The sequence below is a fragment of the Monodelphis domestica genome, chromosome 2, assembly GCF_027887165.1.
Source record: "Monodelphis domestica isolate mMonDom1 chromosome 2, mMonDom1.pri, whole genome shotgun sequence".
In the NCBI taxonomy this organism is placed as follows: domain Eukaryota; kingdom Metazoa; phylum Chordata; class Mammalia; order Didelphimorphia; family Didelphidae; genus Monodelphis; species Monodelphis domestica.
Window position 1 is genome coordinate 476,787,245 of NC_077228.1, and position 22,930 is coordinate 476,810,174.

The 22,930-nt window shown below is 39.6% G+C and overlaps 1 protein-coding gene across 3 annotated transcripts in view; it reads right to left on the bottom strand.

Annotated features, from left to right (window-relative positions):
- The window catches only part of VAV3 (vav guanine nucleotide exchange factor 3), a 439,950-nt gene that overhangs the window by 228,638 nt on the left and 188,382 nt on the right, over positions 1-22,930 (bottom strand). For all 3 annotated transcript variants that reach the window (XM_001372319.4, XM_056819156.1, XM_016429056.2), the window contains exons 4-7: positions 18,274-18,339; positions 7,501-7,609; positions 2,438-2,530; positions 1,170-1,238 (exon numbers count right to left, since the gene is read on the bottom strand). In XM_001372319.4, coding sequence (XP_001372356.1) covers positions 1,170-1,238; positions 2,438-2,530; positions 7,501-7,609; positions 18,274-18,339 — 337 coding nt within the window. The remainder of the gene's footprint in view (positions 1-1,169; positions 1,239-2,437; positions 2,531-7,500; positions 7,610-18,273; positions 18,340-22,930) is intronic.

Below are 22,930 nucleotides of genomic sequence, written 5' to 3' on the forward strand. Positions count from 1 at the left end.
ATGGCTACTGAGTCATGTTACTAAAATGATACATCCACTAGTTACCTCACAGGTGATATCCCTTTTTTAAACCCTGACCTTCTGTCTTAGAATCAATACTAAGGCAGAAGAGAAGTAAGGGCTAGGCAATGGGGGTTAATGTGACTTGCTCAGAGTCACAAAGCGGAGAAGTATATGAAAATCTAGGTTTTCTTGACTCCAGGTCTGATACCTAGCTACTCTGGCCATATTCCTTGTACAATGAATATAGAACATACATCACTAAATAGAAGACGTGTTCTGAATTCTTTCTTCCTTTTGAGAAAACAAGAAACGTTGAAAATTGTCTTCACCAGAGAAGAGGAAATTTTTATTAGTCTATTTTTGCCTGAATTGTGATTAATTAAAAAAATAAGGAAAATATCTTAGAAGCATAAGGTAAATACAGAAATGGATAAAATGTTAGCAATGATAATGGCTATCATTTATAGAATTTTTCAAGGTTTGGAAAGTATTTAACAAGTATTATTTTATCCTTAAAATAACTATGGAAGGCACATGCTATTATCATCCCTGTTTTGGAGAAGAAACTGAACTAGACAGGGGTTAAGTAACTTGCCCAAGGCCACATAACATAAGTGGCTGAGGACAGATTTGAGCTTAGGTCATTCTGCTTTCAAATCAGATGAGGCAACTGAGGTAGATGGAAGCTTGGCTGGAGCCATACAATATAAGTGACCGAGGCAAGATTTGAGCTCAGGTTGTCCTAGTTTCAGACCCATATGAGGAAACTAAGGGAGACAGAGGTTAAATGTTTTGCCTGGAGTCACAAAAAAGTAATTGTCTGAGCTAGATTTGAGCTAAGGTATGGCTAGATCCAGATACCATACTCTCTCCATTGTTTTTTTGCCAAGACAAGAAAGGTGAGACAAACAAACAAAAACAAAATAGAGAGCAGTTTCCTTGGAAAGTTCTTAGGATTATGGAAGTTCTCTAGACTAGAGAATGATACAGAACATAAATCTTTATGCACAATAACATTTTGCAATTACAAACAGGAATTTATAAAGTGTAATGAAATAAAATGAGAGCAACAAAAAGATAAATTTAGTTCCCAAACAAATAGGTTTAACATGTTTCTCTAAAAGCTTAGTCATGTCTTCCATTGAAGCCAGAAGATCTTTACTTACAGGAATGTTGATGAATACAGTATCAAACTCAGTAGCTGTCAGAAATCTTTTCAGTGGGGTCATGAAATACTGTAATGAGACAATGCAGATGCAATTGTTAAGTTGGATTCTTGTTTTCTAATCCATTTCTAATCTTTTTCAATCAACTATATCCAACCATCCATTGTTGAGCACCAACTGGGTAATCAGCACTGTGCTAATAATTCTAATGGGGATGACAAAAAGCAGGAGATATGGTATCTTCCCTCTAAGGGTTTACAAGCTAGTTGAAAAGTCAGGACATGTACACGTGAAAAGTTAACGAACAGGATATGGCAATATATTGTAAAGACAAAAGGAATAGAGTAGTAAGTGGAAATAAAACAGATGTATGACTAGAATGGACTGATCAGGGCTTTGCACCAAATTTATTATTTTAAAGTTTTATAAAGATATTTTATTTTACCAATTCCATGTAATAACAATTTTCCACATAAGTTTTCTGCAGTTGTACGGTCCAAATTGTCTCCTTCCATCCTGGATCCCAGAGATGGAAAGCAACCTGATACAGGCTATACCTGTACCATCGTTTGTTCCAAATTTAGAAATCACTGATGGCATTGAAAGCTCCTTAGCAGAGTAGAAACAAAAATTCCATTGCCCCACCCTTACCACTCTTCTGCCTTTGAACCAATATACAATGTTGATTCAAAGGTAGAACATAAGTTTAAAAAAAAATAGAGTACCTAATTAGCAAGAATTAGTTACAATAAGAAGTTACCTGAGGGTATGCTTTTTCTTCAACCTCATATCACTCCTTACACTCTACCAAATAATAATATAAATAATAGCTAATATTTACAAAGCTCTTAATATATTCCAGGAACTGTGCTGAGTATTTTGTAATTATTATCTCCTTTGATCCTCACAACAATCTTAAGAGGTAGGTTCTCTTATTATCCACATTTTACAGATAAGGAAACTGAGAGAGAGGTTAAATGACTTGCCCAGGGCTACCCAACTAGTAAGTGTCTAAAATCTGACTTGAATCAGGTCTTCCTGAGGACAGGTCCAGCATTCCATCTGCTGTGCCGTCACATTGTGATGTCCTTAATTACAATTATTTGGGCTCTGGGAGAAAGGAAGGTTTTTAAAAAAATATTTAATAACTGATCTGCTCTGTAATTTTTCCAAAGTAAAGAGCTAGATAAATGAAAAAGAGGACATGCATTTGTTTTGACAGTATTGACACCAAGATTTTGTCATCCATGAAAATGTTACCCACTTACTTTTTCTATTGACTCCAATGTTTCTGTGTACTTCTCCTCTGTCTGTTTGATTTCTGCGAGGCAGCAGCTTCGTATGTCATTTTCCAGACACTTCTGCAATTAGAAAGGAATAAAATTGCAACATTATTTAATGCACTGTAACTCACTGATCTAATCAGTATTAAAAGCAAGCAAAAGCATGAGTTTTGGTAGGTGCTCAAAGTTTCAGCTCTAAAAAAATGACAGGTAGTTGATAGTAAGTGCTAACTGTAGGGCATCATTAGACATTCGTTTTCAATTTTGAAACAGAGTAAATAAGAAAAGGTGACAGAGTTATTCAAGTAGTGTGGTAGAATAAGCACTGGGCTTAAAGCCAGAATACTCTATCACTTACTAACTAAATCACCGAGGGGAGCTAAATTTATGTCTCTGAGTTTGTCTCCTAATCTGTAAAATGGGAACAATTATACCAAAACTATAGACCTCTTAGAATTGTTAGGTAAAACAATAAACTGTAAAGGACTATATAAAGTGGGATATCATTGTTAGTAACAATTGAAATAAGAATAAAGGTAAATATGTTTTCCTTTGAAATCAGTCTTCCTGGTGTAGAGGGAAAAAAATACAGGATTTGAATTTAGAAGATAAGGGCTTGAAATCCAAGTTTTGTCACTTATTAATGTATGACATGGGAAGAGTCACTTAATCCCTATGGACTTACTAGTTTTTTCCTCCATAAAATTTGGGGTTAGGGGGAAAACAGATGATCTTGAATATTTTTTCATATGATCTAACAGGTTTGTATCTCATATCTGTCACTTGCTACTTGGGTAAGTCACTAACCTCTGCGCCTCAGTCTTCTCATCTGTAAGATGAAGGGGTCCTTTCTAGCTCTGAATCCTTGAAACTATGATTCCAAGAAATTTTGTTTTCTTTCTTTTTCTAGGAAATCCATGGCCTCTCTACCAATTAGCAACTTCCTTTTTCAGATAGGTTTCCCTGTGTGTATGATGACTGCATCTAGAAATCTCAACCAAAGCAATACTGAGAAAAATCTCGAGTACTTTAAAAAAAAAAAAAAACCTCTTACCTTTTATCTTAAAATTGATACTAATTATTGATCCCAAAGCAGAAGAACAGTAAAGGCTAGGCAATTGGGAGGGTTAAGTAATTTGCTCAAGGTCACATAGCTAGGAATTATCTGAGCCCAGATTTGAAGCCAGCTCCTCCTGACTCCAGGACTATAGTTCTATCCATTGAGTTTCCTGGCTGCCCCTTCAAGGACTTTTTTAATAACTAGAATCTTGGTATCTGACTTGTGTCTTCATGTCTAACTTAGAGGGACTCTTGGGCTGCCCTGATTCACTGGTCAATCCAGCCCTTAGAAAAAGAGGGAGCTAGAAATTTGAAGCTACCTTCCCCATAGGATAAAGTTTTAGTAACATAAGATAATAGAGTTCAGCTCAGCCATGTAAATGTTTGTTAAATTTAACTTTAAGCAAATAAAAAATATTTGTTAAATTTAAAGGAATATGACATAAGGGGAGGCATTTTAATTAGTCCCAATGCAGGTTCAATTAATTAATCTTTTCAATCTTAAGTTAGAATACTTGCTCTCATACACCCCATTGAATCTTTAAATCGACTATTTGGCATTCCCTAAACAAGTCTCTAGGGTTCATGTGATCATATTTTGGTTCATACCATTCATTTCCTATGCCAGCAATGCTGTCCTCAACCATATCTACCTTTAAAAGACCAATTGCTACTACTCCCAGGAAGTCTTTCCTGATTTCCATCTCGTCATAGCCCTTTTTTGTACCTCTCATCGGCACTTTGAACACTTCAAAGTTTCTATGATCATCTTTTGTGACTCCCTATAGATGCTCAAGCTTTCCAGCTGTTCTAGATTGTGGGCAAGAAGTGCTGATGACGTGAATCAATGAGGACCTCAGGACCTACTCATTAGGAGCCAGGGTCATGCAGAAGGGATCAACGTCATAAAACTCACTTGGGAAGAAATAAGTCAATTAAAAATCCACAATGCCAGGGCAGCTAGGTAGCACCCCGAATTGAGCACCAGACCTGGAATCAGGGTTCAAATTTGACCTCAGACCCTTCTTAGCTATGTTACCCTGGGCAAGCCACTTGGCCCCAACTGTCTATCCCCTAATTAAATATATTTAATATTGATTCTAAAACAAAAGGCAAGGGTAGTTTTTATTTTTTTTTTTACATTCACAATGCCAATTTGTTATCCCTTGGTCTTTTCAGTTGTGTCTAACTCTTGTGATGCCATTTAAGGTTTTCTTTGCAAAAATAACAGAGTGATTTGCCATTTCTTTCTCTACTCATTTTCCAGATAAGAGACTGAGGCAAATAGGATTAAGTGTCTTGCCCAAGGTCACACAGCAAATAAATGTTAGAGATAAGATTTGAATTCAGGTCCAGCACTCTAACCATGGTGCCACCTAACTGCCCCCCCAATACTGTGATGTGAATTTAGATTAACATTCCAATGAATTAATTGTTCTATGAATATACCTTGGACTGGCACAGCAGATAAGTACTAAGCTTATTCCAGAAATGAGTAGGAGGAAGAAAATGGGCTAGATTATTTATGCATGAATAGATCTTATATCCACCTCTGGACTGAATGCTCATCAAAGAGAGGAACTGTGTCTTATTTAGCTTTGCATTCTCATTGATACTTAGCATTTGTTGAATGAATGTTCAAATTACTTGTGATTATCTGTAATAAATGGTAAGGATGAACCTCTTTTCAGGAGCTTTTAAAAAATCTCAGTGACATAGGATGAAATAGACTATAATAGAATCAAAAACCAAATAATAGAAGAAAATTGTGTTAATGAGGGAAAGAAACTTGAATAATAGTTTCTAAGGAAGACTAAACCACTAAAAACAATTTGATTTGAAATTAATGACATGTTGAGGCTCAATCTGAATTATGTGGTATATTCAATACATATTGAGGAAAATTAACTGTCATTCTATTTACCAACATTTATTCAAGAAAATTCTCATTCAACAGGATTCAGAAGAAAAACTGAAGCTACATGAACAGAATTGTGAAAAAAGGAAGGAAGGAAGGAAGGAAGGAAGGAAGGAAGGAAGGAAGGAAGGAAGGAAGGAAGGAAGGAAGGAAGGAAGGAAGGAAGGAAGGAAGGAAGGAAGGAAGGAAGGAAGGAAGGAAGGAAGGAAGGAAGGAAGGAAGGAAGGAAGGAAGGAAGGAAGGAAGGAAGGAAGGAAGGAAGGAAGGAAGGAAGGAAGGAAGGAAGGAAGGAAGGAAGGAAGGAAGGAAGGAAGGAAGGAAGGAAGGAAGGAAGAGCAAGATACCAATGTTTGTCAAATATTTCAGCTTAGTGATTTCATGTTTGAATATCTCCGGGCAACTGCACCAGTGAAAGAGGAAGGACTTGACTTCCCCTGCTTTCTCTCTTTTATGCTATTTTGAAGAAATTGCCCTTGGAGCATGTTTGTTTCTGTCTGTGTTGCTTGCTCTCAGTTTCAGGGGCTAGAGGCGATCCCCTCAGGACTCTGGAAGGACTTTGTGAATTGTTCCTTATTCTCTGAAATTGCAAAACTGTATTTGGAGATAATTGATTTTCATCTGTACATATGGGATTGCCTATGACATTTGAGACTTTCCTGTATGACACTGGGCAAGCAAGTGAATGCAAGGGCTATGGGAAAAAAGGGAGTGAAAAGATGCATCCTTGCCTATTTGCCAGGAATGGCAAATTTCAAACAGGGAGAAAATGTATAATCCAAACTTTTCTGGATATGCCCAGTTCTAACATGGAAATGTCCTTGAAAGAGTTTTTGACCATTACTTAACATGAAACCTGCAGCATCCTCTATCACATGGATGGGAAGCCTCCTTTAATTGACTGCTTGTTTCCCTTAGAAGTGGTGAGATTGAGTCATTTACTTTTCTGCCATCTTTCAGCTGTGCTCTTTTGGGTGACTTATCTCCTGTACCCAGCATGGATGCCATGCATTAAATCAGTGGGAAGGGAAGAACTTGCCTTGCCCTCCTTATCTTGCTTTTATCCCAGCTCAGAGAAATGAGTCTGATAGTCTTTATTTGGTTTATCTTGTTTCAGGTACTGATGAGTCAGACCTGTGGTTTATGCCATAGTGACCATAGAACCTGGATTATATGCAACATGGTGTAACCAACCAGCCTGGCATGGAAGTCTAGGGTACGTGGGACTTGAGCCTGAACAGGATTTTGGACTTGAAACTGAGCTTGATCTCAATGGGAACTGAGATAAGCTATGAACTTAATTCCTTCCCCTTTCCAGAGTGAAGATATAAAGGGAGAAGAGAATTATGCCTTCCTTGTGTTAATGGTAACAACCTTGTATATTTGCTATTATACTTTTTGAAGTAAATATTTCTGGGTTACATAAGGTTTGCAAAACACACACTTTAAAGTACTCTACCTATCTGGGACTCTCATTTTCCTCTATAAAACAAGGGGAATAGACTAGATGATCTGGTAGGTTCCTTCTATCTTCAATGTTTTGTGATTGTCTTGATATGGTTCTGAATCCATTCTTGATTTGCTCTCTCTCACTCTCTCTCTCTCTCTCTGCCCTTCCATCTCTCCTTCTCCCACTCCCCCTCCCCCTACCTCCCCCCTTCTCTCTCTCTCTCTCTCTCTCTCTCTATATATATATATATATATATATATATATATATATATATACGTGTGTGTATGTGTATATATATACACATGCACACACATGCAGTGTTTACACATAGTAAGGGCAAAAAAATTCTTCATATATGTGTTCAAAATATTGAATAATGAAATATTGAATGAACAATGTGAATAAATTAAAGAGAGTAAAAAAAGGAAGTTTATTCATTATGGGTCACAGTGACATTCATTTATTTTCTAATTAATCTAATTTCTAATTTACTTATCACTAAATTAATTAGTAAATTGTCAATTTACTAATTATAAAATTAATTAGTGATTGATTTACTTATTCATTTACTTTCTAATCAACATCTTTATAAAGGAACTTAAGAACAAAATAGTAAAAATGTACCGGCTGCTGGGCTTCTTCAGCTTTCATTAAGTCCTCATAGACTTCTCCCCCTTCATCTTCTCCGTAAACACAGTCATACAAATCCTCCTCATCATCTGCACGAGTTTCACTGAAATGAAGGGAAATTTTTAGAAAGGTCAATCTCTGGTATGCAAAATATTTCATGAAAGACTAAAATAACTCCCACTGTATCTTGTTTGTTTTTTTTTAACCATCCATTAAAAGAGGAAGTAAAACAATGAATGGAAGGAGCTATGGTCTAGGAGTCAGGGAGCCCAGGTTCATTCATTCATAAACTCAAGTAGAATTTGTGTCCCGATGCTACTAGAATAAGGTGGGATAATCGTGAATTAATCATTGAATCCCTAAATTCACCGAATCCCTCTCTGGACTTCAATTTCCTCATCTGTAAGAATGGAAACAATGGATAACTCATAAGAATATTGTAAAATCATAATAAAATGGCACCTTCTCTCTTACATCTGAAATTATGTGACATAATAACAATAATAATAGTTAGAATTTATATAATACTTCAAGCTTTGCAAAGTGCTTTAAAAATATTATTCCATTTTATCCTCACAACAACCTTAGAAGATAGGTGCTATTGCTATTCCCCCATTTGGCAGATAAAGAAACTAAGGCAAATGACACAGCTATTAAAGGTCTAAGCATTATATTCTCTGTACTACCCCAAGAAGAATCACTGTTTGTATATAAGGCACTATGACTGCTATTTTAAAAAATCTATAAAGAGTTAGTCTAATCCCTTGTGTTTTCTCTGGGTAGCAGGATGGGTAAACTATCCCCAACAGCTGAAAGTCTATGCTATCTTTTAAAGACCACTAGAGACTGGTGATCCAGTCAATGCTAAACCTTCACAGTACATAAATTATCTCTTATATTTAATCTAAACACCTCATGTTCAAAACTATAATTTTATCAGCATCAGGAACACCTGGTGTGCAAATACCCAGTCTCCCACCACAGATAAAGATCAACAATTCCTTCTCAATTTATAATCTTACATAGTTGCATGGAAGTAGCAAAAGCTTAAATGATTTATTTGCTCATGTTCACATGAGTTGTGGTTGTTGAGTCATTTCAGTCAAGCCCAACTTTCTGATCCTATTTAAAGTTTTCTTGGTGAAGATACTGGAATGGTTTGACAGTTCCTTCTCCAGTTCATTTTACAGATAAGGAACCTGAAATAAACAGGGTTAAGTGACTTGCCCAGGGTAACACAGCTAGTAAATGTGTGAGGCTATATTTGAAACCACAAAGATGACTTTTCCTGATTAGAAACCCAGGGCTCTATTCATTGTACCACCTCAGGGGTCTTATTGACATAGAGAGAAAATATTAGAAGCTGACATTAAAAAAAATATCTTCCTCACACCAAGACAGGCCATCTATCTACTTCATCTTGATGCCTCTCGGTCAGTGATGGTGAACTTTTTAGAGACTGAGTGCCCAAATTGCAACTCTCATGTGCATGTGAGCTCCTGCCTTACCCCAGACAGGGGAGAGAGGAAGCATTCCCATTGGGCTGCTGGGCAGAGGAGCAGGTAATGAGAAAAAAGTCCTCAGGTGCACATGGAAAGGGGGCAGGAAGCAGCCCCCTCTTGCATACTCTGGCACATATGCCATTGGTCTACCAGCATGACTCTAGATAAAGGTCACACAACTAGTGGATGACAAGTCAAGCCAAACCTTGAACTTATTATGTGTTCTGACTCTAAGATATAACATCTATACACTAGACCAGGCTGCCACTCATATTCTCCTCTTTTCAGATCTGCATGAAGTCTTTCCTGACCTGCTTTGATGGTAATGTCTTCCCTGGAGATAAATATCTCCAATTTATAATGTATAAATCTTCTCTATGAATTTTGTACCTAGAATCCCCTACCCTGAGAAAAGCATGTCTATACTTTTATCCCATCATCATTATACAGACATTCAAAAGTAAATATTAATTATTTTCTTTCATATTGACCATTTTGGATTATCTACAAGTCTGTTCCTTTCTATAGCTCGAGAAACAAAGTAATTTTTTTAGGAGAAAAAAAATGTCTATCTCCTGTGCTACCCCAAAAAGAATCACTGACTATCTGATATGGTGATATGGCTACTATTAAAAACATCCATAAAGACCTATTCTAATCCCTTATGTTTTCTTTGGGCAGGAGGATGGGTAAACTATCACCAAGAGTTGAGAATCTACTCTGTCTTTTATTTATTTTTTTAAAAACCCTTACCTTTTGTCTAAGAATACTAAGTATCACTTCCAAGGCAGAAGAGTGGTAAGGGCCAGGGCAATAAGGGTTAAGCGACTTGCCCAGGCTCACACAGCTAGAGGGTATCTGATGTCAAATTTGAACCCAGAACCTCCCATCTCTAGGCTTAGATTTCTGTCCACTAAGTCACGTAACTACTCCTCTACTCTTATCTTTTAAAGACCCCTAGAGAAAATTCTGGTGATTCAGTCAATGCTGAACTTTTACAGAACAGAAATTTTACCTTGTATTTAAATAAAAGTTTATACTTGCTTGTTTGCACATTCTACTCCTGTAAACTCCTTGAAATCCCAACACTTGGTACAATGCCTTGAATGTATGAAGTGCTTAATAAATTTTTGTTGATAATTGTAATGGACAATGATAGAGCCTAGATTTATAATTCTATTATTTCAGGGAACTGCTGAGTAAAAAAGCTCCTTCTAGTAATGCAGCCTGGTACCTTCTTAATAATTTACAGTCTAAGAGAGTTAACCAGGGCCCTGAAAAGACAAGTGACTTGCCCAAGATCACACAATCAGTATATTTTAAAAGTGGATCTTGATCTCAGCTCTGTTTGGTTCAAGGCTAGTTCTCCATCCTTTAAGCAACCCTACCTCTCATATTACCCTGTGAGTTCATTTCTTTCCATTTTTTCTCACTTAAGTTGGATGTTGCTAACCCCTCAATGAGTTCTGAGACGGGTGCTAAAATGTGAGTAAATCCTCAGATAATCGAGATAAATTTAGACTATTACTGCCAGCACAACATTAATATAGTCCCTGAGAGGAACCTCAGCTGGTCAAAGAGATCCCTCAGTCACTGCCCTGGGGCTAGACACCACATCATAAAGTTGACATTTATAAAAAGAAAGCACAGAAACTTTCATAAATGGGAACATTTTGCAACCTAGGTGTGTTTGTATTGGTTGGTTCATACAAGAGCCTCTGTGAATGTTGGTGGGTGGGTGTGGCCAGAGAGGTAGTGGTTTGGAGAGGGGTTGCTTGGGAAGAGGGAAAGGGTAATTTAAGGAAAAAGGAATGATGGTTGGGAGGAGTTTCTGAGGGAAAATTCTTCTGGGGTCTGACTATTCGAAGCGCAATTATAGATGTTCTAACAGAAGAGCTGTTGTTCTATAAGATAAGCTGAGGCCCCGATGCTTTTCACCCTTTCTGAAATGCCAGCTCTCTCCTGGCCCCTAGATGGATGGATACTTCCCAAGGACAAGTGCCTGGACTTTCTTCCCTAAATACATCTGAGAAATTCAATTACTTTTGGTTAACTGGGAATGAGTTGATTTTAACACTTGATACACTTGTTCAACAGTGCACTACAGAGAGTTTTTCTTCTAAAAATAATTATCTTTTGATTAATTGAACTAATAGAAAAGAAAAGAGCTGTAGATAATCCCCAATGACCAATATGAAAGAAAACAATCTGATATTTACCTTTGAACGTATTTATAATGATGATGGAGTAATAATGGGCATGTGATTTTTTCAGGGTAGAAAATTTCAAGTGTGAAAACTCCTTCCAGGGATACAGACCAACATTTGTACAATTGAGTGGGTTGGAAAGGTGCTTTGGGGCACTGGAGGAGGGGGACAGCTACATTGTACATTGGGTAGAATGCTGGACCTGGAGTCAGGAAGACTCATCTTTCCAAACACAAATCTCGTCTCAGACACTTACTAGCTATGGGACCCTGGGAAAGTGGCTTAACCCTGTTTGCTTTAGTTTCTTCATCTGTAAAATGAGCTGGAAAGGGAAATAGCAAACTACATTGGTATCTTTGGCAAGAAAACTCCAAATAGACATAAGTTAAATGACTGAACGACTGAACAACAGCAACTTGGGGCAGGATAATACGTGATTGAATGGCTTGCCATGGTTGGTAATGTCAAAAGTAGGACCTCAATCTAGGTCTTACTGACTCATAGGCTAGACTTCTATTTACTCTTCTAAACTGCTTCTCTGTTATAACAATAATAAGAATGTTTTAATAGTATTTTAACATTTACAAAAGATTTGATGCATTAATCTTATTTGATAATGACTGTGAAGTGGCTACTATTGATGTTATTATCACTGCTTTTACAAATAAAGAAAATAATAGTCAGAGAGGTTAACTGAATTGCCTAGAGTGACACAGCCAGTAAGGGAAAGGCTCTGAATTCACATCCAGAATTCTTCCAACCATGCATCTTTGAGTAATAGCTAACATTTATACCATGCCTTGAAGTTCACAAAACCCTATATAGAGACAGACAGATGGGCAGGTAGATGGATGGTCAGACTGATGGATGGATGTTATATAATAACAACAAACCCTGGAAGGTAGGTAGGTACTATTATTTTTTTAAACCCTTACCTTCTGTCTTGGAGTCAATACTGTGTATTGGTTCCAAGGCAGAAGAGTGGTAAGGGCTAGGCAATGGGGGTTAGGTGACTGGCCCAGGGTCACACAGCTGGGACGTGTCTGAGGCCAGATTTGAAGCTAGGACCTCCCATCTCTAGGTCTGGCTCTCTATCCACTGAGATAGCCAGCTACTCCCAGGTAGGTGCTATTATTACTACTATATTATAGATAAGGAGTGACTTGTCCAGGGTCCCAGAGCTTGTAAGTGCCTGAGTTGATCTCAGTTCTTACTGGCTCCAAACCCATTTTTCTATCTAGTAAAACATCAAGCTGCCTACCAAGGCCAAGTTTACTTATATTTGAATGAAAGTATATCTGAGTCCCAGAGAAATAATTTTTAAAAAACCCTAATTGTCAGGGCTTGCTTAACTCAGAAAAAGCTGCAATGTTGTCCAGTCATCCCTGAAATCTATTTTATGTCGAGTTTGGGTCTGCTTTTCTTTTTGTTTGTTTTTGTTTTTTTCACAGTAGTTCAAGGTCTTACTTCTCTGAAACTTTCCACGGAGAAGGGGAGCTAGTTGACTGTACTTCAAAGTACTGCTCTGTGTACAAAATAAATAGACAGAATTGAGTGCCAACAGAAACAGAATTAAGCTAGTCGAGTGGCAGGATGAGAAAACAGGAAGAGGGCAAGAGACTTAAGGATGAAAAGGGCAAAGCATGAGTGAGACACGGTGGAGTGCCTGAGAGGTCCACAAAGTAGGGGCTATAGAATAGATGTTGTCAATACATGGAAAATCAAAATTGCTACAGATAAAATGAAATCTAGACAATTAATTGTAAGATGGGTACCTGAAGTAGATGATTTCACACAAGTAAAAACTTTGGCATGGTGCTTTGGAAAGAATTCTAATCTAGGCATCAGGCTCTGAGTTACTTAAACCTGGACAAGGCCAATTCAAATCCACAAATCTTTGTTAAGTAGTTACTATGTGCTAGGCACTGTGAGCCTCAGTTTCCTCATTAGTAAAATTAGGATAATAACTTTTACTTCCTATCTCCCAGGATGGTTATAAGGATGGTGACCTGTGTCCCAACTCTTTCCCCACTCCACTCCATCTTCCACTCAGCTGTCCAACTGTTTCTCCAGAAGTACAGGTTTGACCATGTCACCCTGCCCCATTCATTAAACTCCACTGGCTCCATGATCAAGTATCAGATACTGTAACAGAAGGATTTGAGAAGGGGAACAAGGGAAATGGAAGAAGAGAGGGAGAGGAGAGAGGGAGAGAGAAGATTCTTCTTCCCCTCTCTTTTCCTGGGAGAGAGGTAGTCAAGTCTTGTTCCCCTTACAGAGGGAATATGTCTCCTCAGAAAACAGTTCTGGGAGATGGAGGACACCCACTATCACTTCCCTTCAGAAACCTGGGGTCACCCCACTATCAAGGAGAGATGTTGTTCCTTGGGTTAGGCAGTTTGGATCCCTGGGATCCTAAGCTAACTTTCCCTTTTTGGGGAGACGTGATTCTCCCCAAATCTTCTGTCCCCTTTCCTGGCTTCAAAAACCCAACCAGACCTAATTCTACAGTAGTAAACAATTTATTTGGGTTCACACAGGGAAGGAGAGGTAGGGGTGTCTGGAAAAGAAAGTGGGCAGTAGGAAACCCTAACAATGGACCCCTCTGTCTGACTGCCCCCAAGTCCTCAGGGTTCAAGGCTAAGTGCCTTGAGAATTTCTGTAGCTGTTCTTGAAGAGTCTTAGTGGAGGTGTTTTGGGGTCCCAGAAGAAATAACAGGTCCCATGTGGATGGGCTCTTTCTCAGCTTCCAGGAAAACCTCCTTTCCTTCTCCACCTCCCAGGCTGGAAGACCCTTGACAGTTGGAGCTTCCCTCTCTCTGCCCCTCCTCTGCTGCTCTTCAGCTGATCTCTCCTCTCTTTCTTACATTACAATACTCTTTGGCTCTGAACCCTTACATAACCTGACTTCTTCCTACCTATCCAGCCTTCTTAGACCTTGCCTCCTCCCTCCCCCCATATCCTCTGTGATCCAGTGATGCTGGCCTCTTTGCTGTTCCATACAAAAGACACCATGCCCCAACTCTTAGCTTTTTCACTGGCTGTACTCCATGGCTAGAACTCGCAGTACCTTCATATCAACCTCCAAATTTCTCTGGCGTCCTTGAAGTCCCACCTAAAATCCCATCTTTTACATTTTCTCATTCCTCCTAACTTTTAGCGACTGCTCTATGAGATTGGCTCTAATTTATCCTGCACGTATATGGTTTGTATGTGGCTGTTTGCGTGTTGTCATTCCCATTAGGCGCTGAGCTCTTCCAGAGCACAGAAGGTGTTTGTATCCTCAGAGTTTAGCATCGTGTCTGGTAGATCGTAGCCACTTAACAAATATGTGTTGACTGACTGGTTTAAAGCACTATATAAAGTCAGGCACCAAAGATGGAGGCAATGAGGGGTGGATAAAGATCTGGACCTGCAATGAGTAAGATTTAGAATTCAAATCCTGACTCAGACACTTACTAGCTATGCCCTGAGTAAATAACTAGGCTCTTTAAATGTTTAAATGAGGAAATAACAGCACCTTCTAATAAACCTGTAGCAAGGATCAAGTGCAATAGTATATGTAAAGCACTTTCCAAGCATTAACGCATTACGTGAGTCCTAATCATTATTATTATTGGGGTCTGGAAGACTTAAATCCAAAGGCTGCCTCTGATACCCATTGGCTGTGTGACAAAGGGCAAGTCATTTAATCACTCAATAAATGAAGCGATTCTCTAAGAGCTTTAAAGAAGGTGTTGCCTTGCATTGCTAAAAGAATTTTCTTCATTTGAGAGGTCATCCTCATATTAGTAACATCTCGCTCTTGTCCCTACCTCAATCCCTATGAACTCAACTATTATTATTTCTGTGGTAATCTAACATTTCAAAGCAACATGACCATAGATCCCCTCAGTATTTTTCATAGCTTAGTTAAGTATCTATTCTAATATCACTTCTAACTTTAGGCTCTGATAGGCAAAGAAGAGATCTTCCTTCCCCCACCAAAAAAAAAAAAATTAGGGGCCAATTTATTAAAGCACTAGGAACAACAGATTGTTTCTAACAGTTTACTTGAAATAACAATAAATCTATCCAATAGCCCCGCGATTGGATTACCATCCACTTCAATGGATGCCTAAATTGTTCTCTTGCTCAGCATCCCTTGTAGGTTTGTGGGGTTGTTGGAAGGAGAGATGTGGAGAGATCTGTAGATAAGACCTGACAAAATTGGCTTTAAAATGTAAAATGTTTTCAAAATGTGCTACATTTATAAATCTTATATTAAAAAACATAAGAAAAATGACACGGAAATTAAGGCATTACAATATAAATTCTCACTTCTTCACTCCCACATCCAGTCACCAAATGTCAGGGGAAGGAGGAAGGGACCACAGTCAAGAATATGGGGAATCAGGAGATCCATCAAATCCTGCCCCAAACACCAGCTATGTAACCCTGGGAAAGTCTCTTAAGTTCTCAGATCCTCAGATTTCTCATCTGAAAAATGGGAATACTGATACTTATGCTAGCCATTAATTGGATCAAAAGATATTGGATACAAAACTGAAAGAGACTGTAGAGAACATCTAGTCGAACTTTCACATTTTACAGAAAATAAAAGTGATGCTTGGAAAGATTGCAATTTATCCAAGACATCAGAGTTAATAAACATTAGAGGTAAGACGTACCCAGGGCTTCTGACTCTAGAATCACTGTTTTTTCTCCTGTACCACATTGACTACTTTCAAAGGGTTATTGTAAAGAAAGTGCATTATGAAGCTTAAAGTACTGTGGAAAATGTGAACCATTATTGATTATCATATGATTTCTCAGGGATACTGTAGATTGAACATTATTTCATGATACCTCCCTTTGAAGTACATCCTGTAAATTTCCTCATTCTCATTGTTAAAGATAGGTAATTGATACCTATCAGATTGGCCAATATGACAGAAAAAGAAAATTATAAAAGTGGGAGGGAATGTGGGGAAAATGGGTTAATAATGAACTGTTGGTATAGAACTATGCCCAAAGGGCTTTAAAACCATGCATACCCCTTGATTCAGCAATACCACTGTGTCCCAAAGAGATAAAAAGGGGTTATAGGAGAGGAAGGACCTATTTGTACAAAAATATTTATGGAAGTTCTTTTTGTCATTGTAAAGAATTGGAAATCAAAAGGGTATCCATCAATTGGGTAATAGCTAAACAAGTTATGGTATATGTTTGTAATGGAATACTAGTATGCCTTAAGAAATAATAAGAAGAATGACTTTAGAAAAACTTGAAAGGCTTGCATGAACTGATGCAAAGTGAAGTGAGCAGAATCAGAAAAAATTATATATACAATAACAGCAATATTGTATGACAAACAATTGTGAATGACCCAACTATTCTCAGCAATACAATGATCCAAGATTCCCAAAGACTCATGATGAAAAATACCATTCAACACCAGAAAAAGTATTGATGGAGTCTGAATGTAGCCCAAATATACTATATTTCACTTTCTTCTTTTTTTTTATTTTTGTTCAAGATGTCTTCCACAAAATTGCCAATATGGAAAAATGTTTTATATGATTGCAAATGTAAAATCTATATCAGATTGTTTACTATCTCAGAGAGGAGTAGGGGAATGAGTGTGGAAGAGAGATAATTTGGAACTCAGAATTTTTAAAAATGAATGCTAAAAATTTAATTGTAGAAAAAATAAAATATTATTACCCCAAAAAGCGAAGCAATCCTCCATTAACTTTTTTAAAATGATGTTACAGTATTCTTTTTTATACTTCATCCATCTTTCTTTTCATAGTTTTTAACAAACATCTCTCAAAGTTATAACCTCACAGTTCTCTGATCTCCTAAAGTCCAGTAACAATTTTAGTTACCTACCTGCATGGTCACCCATTAGATATTCTCATTACTAGAAACTCTTCTGATTCCAAGATTTTTCAACTTTAAAACTCATCATGAACATAATTTCCTCTTCTTCTACCTATGGTAGTCAATGCATGAAATGTATAATGCAAAAATAAAAATTTCCACATAATTTCTCATATGCCATGACTCAAACCATCTTCAGTGGTTCCCTGATGTCTACCAAATTAAATCTAAGCTGTTCAGATTGGAATTATCATCTTCTGTGATATGGCCTCAACAAGTTGTTCCTGCCTTGTCTCCTATTACTTGGTGGACTAATGCAATGCTTCCATTAGGCCAATGTGCCCAAACTATTTACACTGAGATTCTCCTTATGCATGCTGATGTCCATGTGATTCCCCCAACCATACATATCCACCCTCTGATCTCTACTCTATAACTCTCCAAAGCTCTACCCAGTGCTCATAAAGTTTTTCTAGCTATATGAAATTCCACATTCCTTGAAATTCTTAGTGCTTTTAATTTATATGTAACTTTTTATACCCCAGATATTCTATATTTATTCACTTCTGTATATCTAATCATTCCTATTGGATTATAAATTCATGGTGAAGGGGGAGAACCATGTCATAAATCTTTATATTTCTTAATGTATTGTGCACATAGTAGGTTCTCAATAAGAAAATGTTCTTTTGGTTAATAGGTAACTTGGTTAATTTGGTTAAATAAATGGTATATATTAATGAATAAATGAAATACATAGCAATCAAACAACAGGAAAAAAGTAGATGACTTTTGATTTTGATAAATAATAATATCATCTTCTACCTGGTAAAAAAAAATTGTCTAAAGGGGACCTAGACATAGAAATATCACTAGCCAGTGATATCCTCCTTGGCTATTTCAGTTCAGAATGATTATATCCCTTCTCTATATATTGGGTTTTTTTTTCTGACAACACCAAATATCTGTTCTTTACCTGCCTTATAATGGTTCTGGGTACCATGCAATATATTTGAATTAATCAGTCAGCATTTGACACTTCTTGGCCATTTATAATTAACCCTGTCCTGCCCAGCTGCACAAGCAATCAGTTATAAAGTCATCCCACCCTCCTCCAGAAAGCATTTTAAAAATAAAATCAACAGTGAGTACAAAGAAGGCTGAGTTTTCATGTTGGTTAAAGTTTAACATACTCAATTAAATCAGGAAGGCCTTTGTAGATTTCTTCATCATTGACACTTTCTTCAGTAGGGAATGGTCTGGGAAAAGAAAAAAAAAGAGTGTAAATGGAAGGAAACAAGATGAGACATAATTTTTAACAAAATATATAATATGTGCTGTTACTTTGTAAGTCAAACACTGTTACTGTGGCAAATATTCCTTTAGGCATGCCCCGAGGTACCCACAGTGACTGCTGAGAACTATCTGCTATGAATGTGTATTTAATTTTCCTTATGGATATCCACAACCTCAGCTCAAGCAACATCATCACAATTACAATAACAATAGCTTTTTTTTTTTTTTACTTATTCTGGCTAGGTGGTGCAGTAAATAGAGCTTCTGAGCCTGTAGTCAGAAAACCTGAATACAAATTCAGACTCAGACACTTACTTGCTGTATGACCCTGAGCAAGTCATTTAACCCTTTTTGCCTCAATTTCCTCATCAGTAAAGTGAATTGGAGAAGGAAATGACAAACCACTTCAGTATCTTTGCCAAGAAAACATTAGGTAGGGGTCCCTAAGAGTCAGACACACCTGAAATGATCACCTAACAACAACAGTATTTACATAGTATTTTAGAGTTTGTAAAGTACTTTACAAACTATTATCTCATTTGATCCTCACTACAACCCTGGGAGGGAAGTGCAATTAGTATCCTCTTTTTACAGATGAGGAAACCGAGACAGACATAGGTTAAGTGATTTGTACTATAGCACACATAGTATAGTATAGTGGTAGTCTCTCGGTGACCGAGAATGACTATTGTCTTTGTGCATGATCATCTATTGATGTACCCTCATGTGGCTTTGGAGTCCAAAGGCTGAGGCGCACAGTTTGTGGCACACGGGGCCTGGGACGCCAGTTGTTACGGGAGGTGCGGCTGTGGCCTGGTGTCGGCGTTCATGCGCAGCGGCAAGATGTCGACGTCACTCATCTTCAAAGGTGGTGGCGGCATGGTTAATGTGGGTTCACCAGCTGCTTCTGTCAGAGGCAGCGAGTTCTAGTTGCTTTGGTGTAATGCCAGCCCACTTCAAGTTTGACTTTAGCTGATCCTTGAATCTTTTCTTTGGTCAGCCTTGTTTCCTGAGTCCAGCTGACAGTTCACCATAGAATGCCTGTCTTGGTATTCGCTGTGGGTCCATGCGGATGACGTGTCCAGACCATCGTAGCTGGGTTTGGAGGACCAGGACTTCGATGCTGATGGAGTTGGCTCTGTCGAGGACTTCCTGATTGGTGATTCGGTCCTGCCATCAGATCCATATGATTGACCGGAGGGAGTGTTGGTGGAATTGCTCCAGCTGTTTCATGTGCTTCCGGTACAGTGTCCATGTCTCACAGCCGTACAGGAGCGAGCTGAGGACCACTGCATTGTACACTTTGAGCTTTGTCGCAGTGCTTACACCGCTGTGTTGGAGGACTTTGCAGCGCAGCCGCCCGAGTGCCTGGCTAGCCTTTTGGATCCTGGCATTAATCTCATGGTCTAGGGACCCGTCGTTGGCGATGGTGCTGCCCACGTACTTGAAGGTGTTGACGTTAGAAAGCTGTGTGCCATTGATTGTAATGCACGGCTGGTTCGTTGGCCTCCCTGGTGCAGGTTGGAACAGCACCTCTGTTTTGCTGAGGCTAATAGTCAGGCCAAACAGTTTTGTTGCAGTGGAGAACCTGCCCACAATGGTTTGGAGATGATTTTCTTGGTGGGCCATGAGAGCACAGTCATCTGCAAAGAGAGCTTCCAGGATGAGTCTCTCTGTTGTCTTTGTTTTTGTAGTAAGGCAGCAAGGTCGAATACTGAGCCATCCAGTCGGTATTTGATGTAGACGCCCAGGTCTAGATCCATCACAGCATGTCGTAATACTTGGGTGAAAAATAGGTTGAATAGTACTGAAGCGAGGACACAGCCTTGTTTCAAACCATTGGAGATGTTGAAGCGATCGGAAATCTCTCCACCAGATAGGACTTCCCGTGTCATGTCGACATGAAAGAGCTGGATCAGTTTGACAAATTTTGCTGGGCAACCAAGCTTGCTGAGGATCACCCACAATGCGTCCCTGTTCACTGTGTCAAACGCCTTTGTCAGGTCTATTAAGACAATGTAGAGACTCAGGTTCTGCTCAAGGCATTTTTCCTGCATTTGCCTCAACATGAAGACCATGTCAATGGTGCTGCGATCTGGTCAGAAGCCACATTGTGATTCAGGCAGGTTCTGCTCTGAAACAGATGACAGGAGTCTGTTGAGTATAACACGGGTGAGGATCTTTCCAGCTGTGGAGAGCAGAGAGATGCCTCTGTAGTTGTCACAGGCTGCTCGTGAGCCTTTGTTCTTGTATAGGGCTACAATGGAGGCATCTCTGAGTTCCAGGGGGCATGTTTTCCTCTTCCCATATGCTGGTCAGTACTATGTGGAATGCCTGGAGCGCCTTTCCATTTAAGGCCTTGTACACCTCGGTTGGGATCCCGTCTTTACCGGGTGCCTTGCCTGCACTCATTTGTTTAATGGCTTTTTGGACTTCCTCTATTGAAGGAGGCACGTCAAGTTGTTCAATGGAGCGGTTTTGCGGGATCTGGTCAAGGGCGCTTTGGTCGACTGAAGAGGGTCGGTTGAGAAGCTGACTGAAGTGTTCTTTCCACCTGTTGCTGATGCCTTTTTTATCTTTTATGAGAGTGTCACCGTCAGATAGCAAGGGAGTGGTGGTGGGTTTTAATGGCCCATAGACAGTCTTGAGGGCACTGAAAAATTGTTTGTAGTTTTTCGTATCAGCAAACCACTGGATTTCTTCTGCCTTTTTTTCCCACCATCGGTCTTGCATCTTCCTGATCTCACGCTGCACCATGGCTTGGAGAGACTTGAATCTGTCCTTTTTAGGAGCAGAGTTTGGGTTATTTTGCCACTCCATAAAGGCTTTGTTTTTCTTGCTCAATAGGTCGTCAATAGCAGTGTTGTTCTCGTCGAACCAGTCCTGGTGGTTGTGTTGTTTTGGGCCTAGGCCTGCCTTTGATGTTTCCTTCACTGCGTCTCTGAACTGGTTCCATTTCTTGGTTGAGCTTCCAGTGAGTGGTCCCTTGGCAGACAGCTTGTCGTCCAGGCAGAACTGGAACATTTGCAAATGAGATGGATCTCTAAGACAACTCACCTTGTAAAATGCACGAACTTTCTGGGCGCGTTTTGGATGGCAAGGCACAATGCGCATTTGAAGAGTCACTCTAACCAATTCCTGGTCTGTCCAGCATTCAGCTCCTCTCATGGCTCTGGTGATCTTTACATCCTGGATGTCTCGCAGGTGTACAATGATGTAGTCAATGAGATGCCACTGTTTTGATCTTGGGTGTATCCACGTTGTTTTATATTTGTTCGCCATTCTGAACACAGTGTTCGTGATGGTGAGTTCGAACTCTGAGCATTCGCTGAGTAGCAGTAGGCCGTTGTTGTTCATTTTGCCCACGCCGTGTTTGCCGAGCACTCCTTTCCATCTTTCATGGTCCTGGCCAACGCAGGCGTTGAAATCTCCCAGTAGTATCAGCTTGTCATTGGTGGGCACTGAGTGCAGGATGGCACTCAGGTCAGAGCAGAACTGCTCGATGGTCTCCTCTGTGCTGGTCAGTGTTGGGGCATAAGTGCTGATGATTGTGGCATACCAGTCTTTGCTGAGAGGCAAATGGATCTTCATGAGCCTCTCGCTGATGCCCACAGGCAAGTCTGGCAGCTGTTTGAGCAAACTGGTCTTGATGGCCAGGCCAACACCATGGGTTCTGTCTTCATTTGAGGTTCCACCTTTCCAGAAGAAGGTGTATCCAGTGGTGGGTTCGCTGAGTGATCCCTCTTCTGGTAAGCGTGTTTCTCTTAATGATGTGATGTCAATGTTATATCATGCCAGTTCTTTACCGATTAGAGCTGTTCTTCTCTCAGGTCTTGGGGTATTCTGTCAAGTAATGTCCTGATGTTCCATGCTCCTAGTAGGAGTTTCTTTGTATTTTTTCTTTGGTTATTACTGCTTAAAGGGATGACCCGCCAGCCACGGTGTGCTGACCGGGTGTTTGTAAGGCAGGCAATGTTTGGGACACCTTTTCTAGTCCCCTCCCTTGATTAGGGTGAGCAGTGCTGTCCTAGAAAGGGATGCTCAGTTGCCCAGGATGCTGCCGTACGTCCCTGCTGCCCTACAGGGCCGAGCAACCACTGGTCCGTGGGCCGCCTACGTGCAGGATCGTGACTACAACTGCCAGTGGTCACCTCCACCTGTTGCGTCGCCACCCCCATCGCCGCAGGTCTTGAAGAGGGTGGACGGGGTTAGGATAGATGAGTGTGCACAAAGATACTTGTGCGTGAAGGAGATGTAAGTGGAAAAGCCGATGCACAGAGACAGTCCCACTCTCTCGGCGTTGGAAGCCTGGGTCCAGTGGCATGAATAATTGTTATGTCTGGAGACTTCCTCAGCTGCATTGGATGGCCATGTTGTCCTTTGTGCTCCAACACACCCTACGCACTCCACAGTGCTTTGCTGCGTCGCCCTCTCAGCCGTTGAACCTTCTTATTGGTTTCTTCTGTCTGTTCAGCTGAAGCAGTCTTCACATGCTGGGTGAGCAAAGCCCTGGTTCACCAGGGGTCGGCGATGCCCCGATGGCTACCCTCACAT